The sequence below is a fragment of the Budorcas taxicolor genome, chromosome 4 (genome assembly GCF_023091745.1).
Source record: "Budorcas taxicolor isolate Tak-1 chromosome 4, Takin1.1, whole genome shotgun sequence".
NCBI classification, from domain to species: Eukaryota; Metazoa; Chordata; class Mammalia; order Artiodactyla; family Bovidae; genus Budorcas; species Budorcas taxicolor.
In genome coordinates this window covers 14,393,629-14,407,831 of record NC_068913.1, presented here as the reverse complement: position 1 = coordinate 14,407,831, position 14,203 = coordinate 14,393,629, and the positions used below count along the sequence as shown (strand labels likewise).

General features: G+C 40.1%; 1 protein-coding gene across 1 annotated transcript in view; it reads right to left on the bottom strand.

Moving 5' to 3' along the window:
* The window catches only part of PPP1R9A (protein phosphatase 1 regulatory subunit 9A), a 334,795-nt gene that overhangs the window by 12,092 nt on the left and 308,500 nt on the right, over positions 1-14,203 (bottom strand). The window contains exons 14-15 of the mRNA XM_052638347.1: positions 9,898-9,985; positions 9,716-9,799 (exon numbers count right to left, since the gene is read on the bottom strand). Of these exons, the coding sequence (XP_052494307.1) occupies positions 9,716-9,799; positions 9,898-9,985 (172 nt within the window). The remainder of the gene's footprint in view (positions 1-9,715; positions 9,800-9,897; positions 9,986-14,203) is intronic.

Sequence of the window (14,203 nt, the reverse complement as noted above, 5' to 3'; positions counted from 1 at the left end):
AACATTCATTTAAGAAATAAAACTCTCCACTACTTTAAAATTATAGACCTATCAGCTTACCAACTTTTCTGAAACAAATGCCAATCTCCTTTTGGATAAACTCAACTGTTGGGTCTACAAAAGGAGCAGAGAGGGTTTGGTAATGGTTATTCTATGATTGATCACTCCTACAGACTGTTTCACTTTGTGGAGAAATCTGTTGCTGCTGCTAAGTCGCTTCAGTCATGTCCGACTCTGTGCGACCCCATAGACGGCAGCCCACTAAGCTCTACCATCCCTGGGATTCTCCAGGCAAGAACCCTGGAGTGAGTTGCCATTTCCTTCTCCAATGCATGAAAGTGAAAAGTGAAAGGGAAGTCGCTCAGTCGTGTCCGACTCTTCACAACCCCATGGACTGCAGCCAACCAGGCTCCTCCATCCATGGGATTTTCCAGGCAAGAGTACTGGAGTGGGGTGCCATGGAGAAATCTGTTAAGAATAACATAAAATTCTTCCTTACTTTTCTTAACTTTTTAGAGTTTGAGGGCAGATTATGGTCCAAGGGGCATAAACTCTATCTAGATCCTTGATAATCCCCTTGAAAAACCATGATTGGTAGAAATGAATAACTAATAGATCTGAAAATAACTTTTGGAGGATCAACACAGGTATGTGTTCTATGCTTATTTTTCTTCTATAGTTTATACAGTAATGGTTCACTGTCACTTTTGGAAAAACTAGATTCATAAATTACTGTTACATCCCTGTTGGAAACTCTCATTTTCTTTCTTTTTTTTTGGTGGCACAGCATATGGGATGTTAGTTCCCTGACCAGAGGTTGAACCTGTGTCCCTTGCCGTGGAAGCACTGAGTCTTAACCACTGGACCACCAAGGATGTCCCCCTGAGCTTTATTCATAGGAACTGGGAGAAAGCATGGCTTCAAGTTAAGTCTCCATAATCCCGAAATGTCATTTTTGGGGTTTGTGGTGGGGGGAGTAACTGTCTCCTGGCCTTTAAATGGTTTACAATTAGCAACTGTATAAAACAATGAACCAATTTGTACACATCTTGAAACCAGTTTATCCCGGTGCTAGCACCCCAAAATTAAGTTGCGCAGGTAAACATTCCTTGGTGAATTTTTTCAGTTTAACTTTGAATAAAAGGTGTATAAAATACTCAGAATATAACTGGAGTCATCAAAATATAATTAGGTATTCAGAAACTGCAAGAACAGAGAAAGTATAAACAGAATATAGAACTCAAGCAGGTGGTAAAGGAGATTAAGTGAAGAAAGTTAGATGCAACCAGAGGAAGGGTTGCAGACCTCCATTTACTTAAATCAGTCGAAGTGATTCTGTAAGGTTCTAACATTCACCAAGGAGGCTGAAGCTGTAAAGCCAGACTCTTCTGAATGCGACTGAAAGACCTGAACAGGTAACAGCTACAACAAGAGGTGTCCATCTGCAGCCAGGCCAATAACACTGAACACATCCTGCATCTAGATTCTCAGTTATAGTCTAAATATCTGGTCAACAATCAACAGCCCATCTGAGATGGTCACTATAAAGTGCTTAACCTTAACTTATGATGGGGCTTAGGAAATGCTACCCCAAAATATGGCACCTAGGCATATCTAGTATTTTCAATATTTTAAACTGAAGGAATTTGAGAAATGGCAGGTGCGGGAAGAGCTCTCTGGCCTCCCACATCTCCCTGAACCAGGTCATAAGACCCTGGGGTAAGAGGTGCCCTCCTCCATCCAGAGGAGAGGAGTAGACATCTCCACAGGTACCAGGAGGGATCTGAGCAAATGAATGAACAGGACTTGCTGAATTTCCTCAGCTTACCACTCTTAGCTCATACCTTTTGGTCCTATCACATTTCCCCACAACTTTCTACACTTGATCAAATCTACTATAAAAATTCGTTGGGCTCAACTCCTTCTCTGGGTCTTCATTTCCTTATGAAGGCTCCTGTGTCTCATAAAAATTACATTAAATACATTTGTATGCCTTTCCCTTATTAACTGTCTTCTGGCAGTTTAATTTACAGGGCTTCAGTTGGAGAACCTAGGGGTGTTGAGGGAAAAATATATTTTTCTCATTTTAGATGGAGATGAGTCTTTCCCATACTGGGAAGATATAAAATGAAACAGCAAGATGCAATATAAATAAAATCTATATTATAAAAATAAAAATGTTAGCTCTGGAGTAATAAATGTATTGCTTAGTATCTATAAAAATTTGCATTAGAAATCTGAGAAACTTGTCCATTGTCTATTTAAATATATTTAACTGATTTCAGATTTAACTAGTTAAGTTAAATAACTACACTGACAAGAGTATTGGGACCTTTAGAGTCACTATAGCTATTTTAATTTATTAGATTTTGAAAGTTTTTTTAAGTATGAAAAGTACTAGTTTGTTAGGAATGTTAATGTGTCAGGTTTCAGGCACAGTGAATTACTTGAAAGGAAAACGAAATAGATTAAATTTATAAAAGCACCTAAAACAGGACAATTTAGGGGCAATGAGTCTGCTCTCCTGAGGTTAAGCTAATATTGTTTAAAGGTCTTCATGAAAGTGACTGCCTTTATTTCACATAACATTTTATTAGATGTATAAACAAAATGAGATTTGTAAGTTGAGTTGAAACTCAAAAAAAAAGTCAGGTTGTACAATTGGGAGACTTTATTAATTGCTTTATATTTATAACACAAATTTAAGGACAAAGCTACCTTTGGGCATTGATAACACCCAGTGAAAGGGAGAGCGCCTAGGAGCCCATGGCCAAGGTTAAGCTCTCCGGCGGTGCTTTACTGAGTTTCTGCCATCATTGCTCATGGATCCTAACGGCTTGCAAACATGTGCTTTAAAACTTTCCAAGCTCAAAGGTTCAAATTATTCTGCCAATTTCTGATCGCCATCCTCCACGGGCATTTATAACTACATTTTTGTTTATAAGCATTTTTTCAGGGAAAAATTTGGCTCCTCTCCAGACCAGGTTTAGGCAGATTTAGGTTTTCCTCTCTGTGGTTCATCTTGCTCTTAGCCCTTCTGAAAGGGCGTGTTTCCTCCCCCACTCAGTAGCAGAGGCTCTGCCCTTGCTCTGCAACAAGGCAGAACTACCCTTCACATACTTGTCTCTTGGTATAATCTCAAAACTCACTATAGTGCTATGATTTATCTTTGAGAGAAACGGCATCTATGAAGAGTGGTCTGAACTACAATCCACACAGTCCAAGTATTATTCAAGATATTACTAAAGTCAACCCTGCATAAAAGAGACTGTAAGCAAAATACATAGAGAATATTTTTATATCTCTGCAATAAAAATTATCTTAAGTAGTAATGATGATGATAGCCATTTATATTTAGTAAGGACTTAAAATGTGGTTAAATGCAATCCCAATCCCTCTAATGACCTGAAGAGGTAAGTGTGTAAGAAAACTCAGGCACAGAGAGGTTATGTGACTTGCTCAGGAGGACAAGTGACAGACAGAGTTGGGATGTGAACTCAGGTTCTTAACCACTTTGACATTATGCTTTTGGCTTTCACTGGGGCCACTATCAATTACTATGAAGTACTGCTGAAGATGTTCTATCTTAAGTACCAATCTTACTTTTTATTTTATCTTGTTTTTCCCTATCTAGTTTACTTTAAAAATAAATTCTATTGTTGTATCATAAAATAATATTTGGAACAAAGAGGAGTACATATAGATAAAAAAAGGTAAACGAGCAAATGAATACTTGCTAATTTTTAGAACAACAAAATAATGAGTTAGAAATCAAGAGTATGTTTTTCAGAAAATCATATAGATCAACACTATCCAACAGAAATATAATATGAATGACATATGTAAATTAAAATTTTCTAGTTAGCCACATGGAAAAAAAGTAAAATTAATTTGTTTTATTTTTATCTCAAATATTCAAATATTATTTCAACATGCAGTCAGTATTATAAAAAGATCAAGATATTTCGTATAATTTTTTTTTCCCATACTAAGTCTTTAAAATCGAGCATGCATCTCAGTATTTACAAGCTACATTTCAAGTGCTCCCCAGCCACACCTGACGAGAGGTCACCACGTTGGATGATGCAGACAGAGATGCGTGGGGAGTCATAGGCCATCTAGCTTTAGCTGGCCTCGCTTGTGTTTCGGCGAGGAATTCAGAGACTTACCTGTGGCAAAGTCAGGATGAACACTGGATTCCAGCTCTGTGTCTTCTCCACTATTCAGACTTTAAAGGAGGAAGGAGACTCACTTCCACAGAGGAGCGCTGTCTCCCTCCCTCATCATCTTCCCACCTGCCACCATCTAGCCTTGCTCTGAGATACACGTCTGCTCACAGGGCTTTCCATTCAGTGACTGAGCCGAGAGCGTTTCCAGAATGGACACTCTGCTGGTACCACTGGCTCCTCACTCTAAGAAGAGCACTTTATCTTACTCTGGTGTATACTTTAAAGGATGAACAAGCGCTGACAACTGTTTCCTGCTTTGGTTATCTGCTGTGTAACCTGGTTAAATCAGAAAGTTCACTGAGCATGTATTTGAAAAGGACAGAACCAATCACACTTCTCTGCATTTTTCTCCTTATTTTGTCTTCTCCTTATTTCAAACTCATCTATTTGTTTCATGTTGGTCATGTATTTGAATCATTTTGTCTCCACAAGGAACAACATAAGCTCTCTACTCTTTCAGTTCAGTTCAGTTCAGTTGCTCAGTCGTGTCCAACTCTTTGCCACCCCATGGACTGGAGCGTGCCAGGTCTCCCTGTCCATCACCAACTCCGGAGTTGACTCAATCTCATGTCCATGGAGTCAGTGATGCCATCCAACCATCTTATCCTCTGTCGTCCCCTTCTTCTCCTGCCTTCAATCATTCCCAGCATCAGGGTCTTTTCAAATGAGTCAGTTCTTCACATCAGGTGGCCAAAGTATTGGAGTTTCAGCTTGAGCATCCGTCCTTCCAATGTATATTCAGGACTGATTTCCTTTAGGATGGACTGCTTGGGTTTCCTTGCTGTCCAAGGGACTCTCAAGAGTCTTCTCCAACACCACAGTTCAAAAGCACCAATACTTTGGCGCTCAGCTTTCTTAATAGTCCAGCTCTCACATCCATACATGACTACTGGGAAAAACCAAAGCTTTGACTAGATGGACCTTTGTTGGCAAAGTAATGTCTCTGCTTTTTAATATGCTGTCTAGGTGGGTCATAACTTTTCTTCCAAGGAGCAAGCATCTTTTAATTTCATGGCTGCAGTCACCATCTGCAGTGATTTTGGAGCCTGAAAAAATAAAGTTTGACATTGTTTCCATTGTTTCCCCATCTATTTGCCATGAAGTGACAGGACCAGATGCCATGATCTTAGTTTTCTGAATGTTGAGTTTTAAGGCAATTTTTTCACTCTCCTCTTTCACTTTCATCAAGAGGCTCTTTAGTTCCTCTTTGTTTTCTGCCATAAGGGTGATGCCATCTGCATATCTGAGGTTATTGATATTTCTTTGCATATCCCGGCAATCTTCATTCCAGCTTATGCTTCATCCAGCCCAGCGTTTCTCATGATGTACTCTGCATATAAGTTACATAAGCAGGGTGACAACATACAGCCTTGACGTACTTCTTTCCCAATTTGGAACCAGTCTGTTGTTCCATGTCCAGTTCTAACTGTTGCTTCCTGACCTGCATACAGATTTCTTAGGAGGCCAGTCAGGTGGCCTGGTATTCCCATCTCTTGAAGAATTTTCCACAGTTTGTGGTGATCCACACAGTCAAAGGCTTTGGCATAGTCAGTAAAGCAGAAGCAGATGTTTTTCTGGAACTCTCTTGCTTTTTCCATGATCCAGTGGATGTTGGCGATTTGATCGCTGGTTCCTCTGCCTTTTCTAAACCCAACTTGAACATCTGGAAGTTCACGGTTCACATACTGTTGAAGCACGGCTTGGAGAATTTTGAGGATTACTTTGCTAGCGTGTAAGATGAGTGCAGTTGTGCGGCAGTTTGAATATCCTTTGGCATTGCCTTTCTTTGGAATTGGAACAAAAACTGACTTTTTCCAGTCCTGTAGCCATTGTTGAGTTTTCCAAATTTGCTAGCATATTGAGTGCAGCACTTTCACAGCATCATCTTTCAGGATTTGAAATAGCTCAACTGGAATCCCATCACCTCTACTAGCTTTGTTCGTAGTGATGCTTCCTAAGGCCCACTTGACTTCGCATTCCAGGATGTCTGGTTCTAGGTGAGTGATCACACCATCGTGATTATCTGGGTTGTGAAGATAATTTGCATATAGTTCTTCTGTGTATTCTTGCCACCTCTTAATATCTTCTGCTTCTGTTAGGTCCATACCATTTCTGTCCTTTATTGTGGCCATCTTTGCATGAAATGTTCCCCTGGTATCTCTAATTTTCTTGAAGAGATCTCTAGTCTTTCCCAACTTATTACTTTCCTCTATTTCTTTGCACTGATCACCGAGGAAGGTTTTGACGTAAGATGGTGGATAGAAGGACATGTGCTCATCTTCTCCTGCAAGAACTCCAAAACTACAACTCACTGCTGAACAACTGTCGACTGGAGAATGTTGGATCCCACCAAAAAAAGATACCCCACATCCAAGGGCAAAGGAGAAGCCCCAGCAAGATGGCAGCAGGGGCAAAATCGCATTCAGAATCAAACCCCTTACCTGCCAGAGATGCTCAGAGGGCTGAAACAAACCTTGTGTGTACCAGGACCCAGAGACCCCACAGAGACTGAGCCAGAACTGTGTTTGAGTGTCTCCTGCAAAGGTACGGGTCAGCAGTGGCCTGACACAGGGGCAGGGGCTCTGGGTGCAGAGCATAAGCCCTCTGGGGATGGCATAAGCCCTCCTGGAGGAGGTCGACATTAACCCCACCGCAGAGCTGCCAGAACTTACCCAGGACGGAGTTAACAGACTCTTGGAGGACACAAACAGAACGTTGTGTGCACCAGGACCCAGAAGAAAGGAGCAGAGACCCCGCAAGAGACTGACCCAGACTTGCGCGCGAGTGTCCAGGAGTCTCTGGCGGAGGCACGGGTCGACGATGTCTTGCTGCAGGGCTGGGGGCACTGAGTGCACAGTGCATGCATGGGACCTCCTGAAGGAGGCCACCATTATCTTCATTACCTCCACCATAGTCTGGCCTCAGGTCAAATACAGGGAGGGAACACTCTCAGGGTATCACTAATTGACTGACCTCATCCAATTTTTATCATCTTATAAGAAATGGATGAAAAGCCTATGAGATAAGATTACTAACTCAGTTTGTGAGTCATTTTTGAGAAAACGTCACAGGCCTGATGAGTTTACTCCCAGTTCTTCTAACCACTTGGAAGACCAGTGGGACCCTGCAGCACTGGGGCTTGTCACCCACCTATCTTCAGGGACCCTGTGAAGCCAACTCAACTGCAGTATGCTGGACAGTAACTGTGCTTCTTGGAATAGGTTTTCTAAGGTTCTGGCCCAATTATTTGTTTACATAGGAGAATGGAAGCTATCGTTAGATTTGATTACTGTTAACGAATCACTGTGATAGCTCAAAACTTTTATTTTTGGAAACAGGAAAAGCCCCTCTTCTTTCCTGTCTTATTATTACAATTATATGAGGTCCTTTCAGTCCTGTCAACATTCTACTGTAATTATAAATAATTATGAAACTATGATTCTAATTGAAAACTATTTTATAACATTGTACATGTGAATTGTTTGTGATTACTAATGCAGAGAGACACAAGAACTGATGTTTTAAAATATACCTGACTGGCAGCCTGGGTGGCTGCTGGTTCAAAAGCTGGCATTAACTGTGCTTAAGCATCGTGCTGATGACCACCCGCTGTGGGCTATGGGTGGTTTTGCCTAGAGTAAGGTGAGCGCTTGCCAAGAGAATCAAGACCTGCTTGATTTTCACCTGCAGTTTAAACAAGGACATAAAAACTCTCTGGCTACTATAATGAAATTCAGTCAAACCTTGTCTCCACTCTGCTGGGCGCCTGTGCTTAACACGCCCCATCGAGGGTGGTGCTCCCAAGGTGACAGGTTGTGGCTGCCCCAGGAGCCCAGGAACCACAGTGTCATTCCTGAAGGGTCCCAGGGTCTCTCCCGTAGTGTATTTGGGCATCTCTCTCTCCCTTAAATGGTGTAACCGTTTGTTGTTTTTTCCCCTGAGCATACTTGATACTCTTCTATTCTTAATTCTAAGGCACTCACTAAATTTCTCATTTCAAAATCATGCAAAATTAAAAATTGCTTTTGAGTTGCATTATGGCCTAATTTCCCCCTGAGATTTCTGTCCTCAATATAAACAGAGATTTCTTACCATTCTCCATTGGACAGCACAGAGGAAACCCAGAAAAACAAAATAAATTTTGGAATTCTCTTTTCCCATCCTTTATCCTCTCCCCCATTCTCCTGTAATCACGGGGAGAAGGTACAATTTCTCACCAAGTTGCCAGAAAAGAGAAAAGAGAGAAAAAAGGCTTGGGACAACCTATAAAATGGATAAATGGTCTGCAAAGAAGTTTGTGTTCCTTTATTCTTAGCATTTTGTCTGTTTCTTCCTTAGCCTGTACTTTTGGGATGATTCCCTAAATTCATAGAGCAATATAAACATCATTAGATGCTTAAGGAAGTGCATATGACATTCAATGTAAAAAAAACATCTAGACAGGAGGCCAAGCTCCAGGTAACTGACATTAATTGCCTGTTGCATAATCCAGGGCAAATCAATTAAATTCTATGAAGGTGAAGTTTTTTATCAATAAAGGGTAGTATTATTATCTCCCCTCCCAATCTTATTGTATGAATCAAATGAAAGGATAAATATAAAACTTCTTTGTAACTCACAAATAATAATAATAGTGATTTCTATCTTTATTATTATTTTTGAATGTCTTCTATGTGCAAGGTAGCAATTTAAAAGCTTTACATGAAAACTCATTTAACTCTTACACTAATGTTATGAGGTAGCTACTCTTATTATCCTCATTTCACAGAAGAGAAAATGAAGGTACAGAGGCTACATAACCTGTCCAAGATTTTCAAGGCAGTAACTGGGAGAGCTCTGATTTAAACCCAGGCAGCTGGACTTGAGACAGAGCACGCATCTGTGCCTTAATGTCTTCCTATACAAAGCCAAGTTTACAATTATGCAATCTCAGAATAAAATTGAGAAAGCTTGACAATATATTATACAAAGATCATTTCTTTATAGGACAGTCTTTATCTAATAGTAAGCATAGTTGATGGCATTGGCAAAAATCAATTTAACAGCTGAGTCCAGAGACAGTGGTCTTTCTTATATGTAGGTGGACAGAAACAGTCTTGAAAGCCAACAAGGTACTTAAATGCAAAATCACCCTTTCAGACTTAAAAAGAGAATATACAAGCATTGTGGGTAGCCAGGCAAAAAAGCTGAAATATGTCTAACTGACATGTCACATAGATATATTTATGCTGTATTTAGATAAGCACTTACTAAAACTGTTCATGTGACCATAATTCTGCAATTAAACCAATGGACCAAGTGTAGGTCTAAGTGTAGGCTATAACTGAAGTAAGAAAAATACACACCATGGAACTTTTCTTTCATCTCACCTCTAGGTACATCACATCAGCACAAAGATACTGACCACTGACTTTGGTTAACAATGGCAGGGAGTCAGAAAGTTCAGACGCACAGACACAGCTGTGTTCATAATCATCCACCCATACCTGCTACCTGGAGAAAACCTATTGGCTTCTTTCTCCTTCTCTTTCCATTTCTTTCCCTTGTTGGAATTCTTCCGCAAAGGTGCCCTGTAATGACAGCACACAGTCAGAAAGGGAAATGGGACATTTTCTCCTTTAACCCTTCTCTTACAGAGGGTTTGCTTTTCACCTCGTGAGGTGCTTACCCCAGATTCACGAACTTCCGCTTGATTTTTCCTCCTCGCACCACCAATGAACTGGATGCCCTTAGTGACTTGGGACCTTTGGCACCATCTAGGATATAGACGTACATAAAAAAAGGATTATTATCATGTTTTCTGTTACTATCATTTTTAAAAAGCTATTGTCAAAAGTCACTGCATCTCTGTAGCTAAGGGTTTGCCTCAATTCCTAACTGTAAAAGAAAATAATGGATGCCTTTTATAAGGAAACGGATACAGCTATGTTGAGGAACACTCAGTTAAACCAGGAGAGGGCCTGTTATACAGAAGCCCAATTCTAAAATCAACAGAATTTTAGCTTCAAATAAAGTGGAATGGAAAAATAAGCAAGAATAAACACTATCAAATCACCCTTTACATTCAAAGCAGGGGCCAAATGACTTTCTTTTGTTCGTTCTCTGGCTCCAACTCTGCTTCAAATGTCTGGGCTGGGTCTTCCATGCCTTTCTTGCTTTGGGTTTTTAAACGCTTTCTGACAGGAAGCCAGCCACTTCCCCTCTATGTCCCAAGTCCAGTGAAGAATGTCACCCCTGAGAGTCTGGGAGATTCAGGGAGAAAGTGAGAGTCAAACCTTCCCCTTCTGGTCTGCCCCTTGCTAATGGCTTGCGGCCAGCACTGGGACAGAAGAGACAGACATAGGGGAGACGGCTCAAGCAGGAGCTCAGCTATAAAACATTTACAACTTTGCAAGGTCTTTTTTAGAAGTTGGCTTGGAGCACAGCTTGGCTGGCCTCCCTTGATGTGGAAGACTCCAAAACCTCCTCGGTGTTTGGAGCTGAATGATCCTTACTTGTCTTGAGTCATACTAGCATTCAAAAGCACAGCAGCTGCTGGGGGGTGGGGACACCTGAGATGATGCCAGAAGCCGATCAGAGGAAAGACTGCCAGTGGAATTCAATGTCAGCTGCAGGAACAAGATCTCACTAGTGGCACTTATTCCACCTTGGACAAGGCAGAAACTGCTGTGACTCTACCTGGAACTATATCGCAGTGGGTGCTGTTTGGCATTACATTTCAGCACATCCAGTTATCTGAGATCATTAACAAAGGGTATCTTAACTTTGATGCATATTTGTGTATGAAAACTGCTTTTTCTCAATTGTCTGTGGGTGTCTGTCTATCTTTTTAAAATTTAAAAGAAAATCCAGCAACTTTGTGGCATGGAATATAGTTCTCCTAAGAAAGTATTCAGTTAATCTTCTGGGTTAATCTTGCTTATGCTTTTTGTCTATTTCAGGAGAAATTTCTAAATACACATAACTTACCAACAGTTCTCATTTAGAAGTTTCTTTTCGAAGTTTTGAAGATGTATAGGATGTTGAAAAACATTCTAAGGATTTTTAGCAATGAGCTTTTCATAGTTTCAGTTAATGATACTCTGATTACAATTACCAATAATTTTGAAATGTACATAATGAAATAGAAAAGTCAGAAATATGTCCAAGTCAAAATCCACTTCTAGCCTCAAGTATTTATTATGACTATTTGCATCATTACTCTTTGGGTAACGGAATTAAACAGCCACAGATGTGACATAATCACCTTAAGAAAATCTACAGACATGGCACAAACTCGTTCTAAGGTGATTTTGCAAATAGACATTAAAAAAGCAGGCCTGCGGTTTTCCTAACAGAAGTCAAAGAAAAGAAAATACTATATTCTTCCAAATCCATTCTAGAGCAACTCTTATGGCTAGGACTGTGTGAAGTTAAAAGGAGACGGATTTATTATTCTTGGAAACAAAGGTGGCTGGACGATGTTTCAATGAGTGGTGTGAGGACGAGATGAGACGATGTACACGGCAACACTCTACAACCTATTAGCGTGGCAATTATTTGGACATCTTGGGATTAAAAGCCTGATTCTGCCCATCACAGAGCCTGCTGCCAGGCAACCTTCCATCATTGTCTCATACATTGGCCAAAGTGTGTTCCAAGACACACTTAAATGAATGCTTTCAAAAGGCCGAAGAGGCAAGATTAAGTAATAAAGCACTTCTCCAGCTTAAATCAATCAAACCCATCTTTAATGTACAGTAGAAATTCTAGTCCATATAAAAACCAACACTGGATTGGTATGACTTCAGGAAAAGAAAAAAGAATTTTGACAGTTTTGTCTGTTTGCTTATTTAGCTGTATCTGAAATTTCCAGTAGGCTTTTTGAAATCTCTCCATTACCACCTTCCTGAGCAATCAGAGGTCCAAGTCTTCATACTGGATGCCACAGCTTTAAGCTTTGGCAAGCTGGTCTTCATTTTCAAAGGTAGTAACTGATCTCCTGAGCTAAGTACTAACCCACTGCTGGGAGTGCACTCTTCTTATTCTCACTGCAACGGGACGCTTGACTACCTCTTCTTCTTCTATTATGTTGTTGCTCAGCCGCTCAGCTGTGTCCAACTCCTTGTGACCCCATGGACTGCAGCAGACGAAGCTTCCCTGTCTTTCACCATCTCCCCCAGTTTGCTCAAACTCATGTCCATTGAGTCGATGACGCCATCTAACAATCTCATCCTCTGTAACCCTCTTCTGCCCTCGATCTTTCCCAGCATCAAGGACTCCCAAGTCTACCTCCCAGCCCCGTCTTCTCTCTTGAGCTCAAGTCCTCTTCTACTAGAAATGAGTTAATCATCTTTCCCCCATAAAGTTTCTGATTTCCTGATTTCTGTTAATGACAGGGACCATGCTTTCTGAGGCCAGCAGCCCGGTGATCAGTTTCAACCTCCTCACTCTCTTCCCCCTCTATCCAGTCAGCTTACTTTCAGTGGTTCTCATATCATTCTTTCTTTTCCCTAAATGGAAAGGAAATTCTCCTTCCCGTAAATGGAGTTAGATATTTATCATATTTCCAGTTTTAATGGGAGTCTTTCTGTCCTAGTTTCCACTGAGGTCCCACAATTTAACAAAATGGTGACTTGCGAATGCAGTACAACACAGCACAATTTAGAAAATACCCTACTTCAATTACATGTTCAGGAATTCTCACATTTTCATGTTAATTACTGCTAACCACATTCTGCTGAATATTCCTGCTAATGGTCTGTGAAGCACAGATTATACCCATGTAATACTTTCCCAAATTTGAGATCAAACACCTGCTTTTTAGAATGAAAAGAGAAAATAATCTAGACAAGATGTAGTCACTTAAAAAAAAATTTGAGTCAGATTTCATATGTGATTGACCCACTTTCTGACTACAATGTACTTCTTTCAGATAGCTAATTATACCTGACAACTCAAACAGTGGAATACAAGGTACTAACCTCTTCCTCCAAAATAGGTCCCTCTGCTCTTTGCCTTCTTACAAACAAAGTAAAGTCTATACACACTTTCTTCTGAGGAGATGAGGGAGGGCTTGTTACAAGTATATTTCTATAAAAGTGCTATTACAATCTACCATTTAGGTTAATTAATAAGAATTTCTGAAGCCTTCATTCTTTTGAAAGTAAGCCAAAATCACAGGACAAGTCCTTCACCAACTTAATAAATTAGCAGGTTTGACATACTTTCTCTTGCCTCCACAAGGATCTTGTACACCCTAAGTACTTAATTTTTACCTCAAAACTTCTAGAAGTCTTGTGCTTAGGACCAAACCTGTGGAAGATAATTCCAGCAAATCAATAGGCTCAGGGAAGAAGAACAGGGAAAATATCAGGGGTAACGCTATGATGCTTACTAAAAGTTACAAAACAAAGTGAGTCCCCACAATCAATTGTATTTCTACATTCAAGATGTATTCATGGACAGATTACAGCCTTTGATTGGGTAGAGATGTGTGTGCTAAGTCGCTTCAGTTGTGTCTGACTCTTTTCAACACTATGGATTATAGACCACTAAGCTCCTCTGTCCATGGAATTCTCCAGGCAAGAGCACTAGAATGGGTTGCCATGCTCACTTCCAGGGGATCTTCCTGACCCAGGGATTGAACGTGCATCTCCTGCATTACAGGTGGATTTTTGACCCATCATATTTAAAAATGATTCTACACGTGTAAGAGTTTCTTCTTCCATGTGATCTTAACTAGTTTTTAAGACTCTAGTTACATAAAATAAATGAAAATGAGCCTATTTTTTGTGTTATCTTTGCATCATTTAACTTGTTTAATTACTTCTATTAATTAAAACATACAACTCAAAGGACAACAGTCTATTGACACTGCTATGAAATTCTCATGTTAATTCTAGGAACATATTTTAAAATTTATGGACTAATCTTGCTGTATTATCTTTACTATAGATTTTCTATCACCTCCTATGCAATACAAATTACTGTGA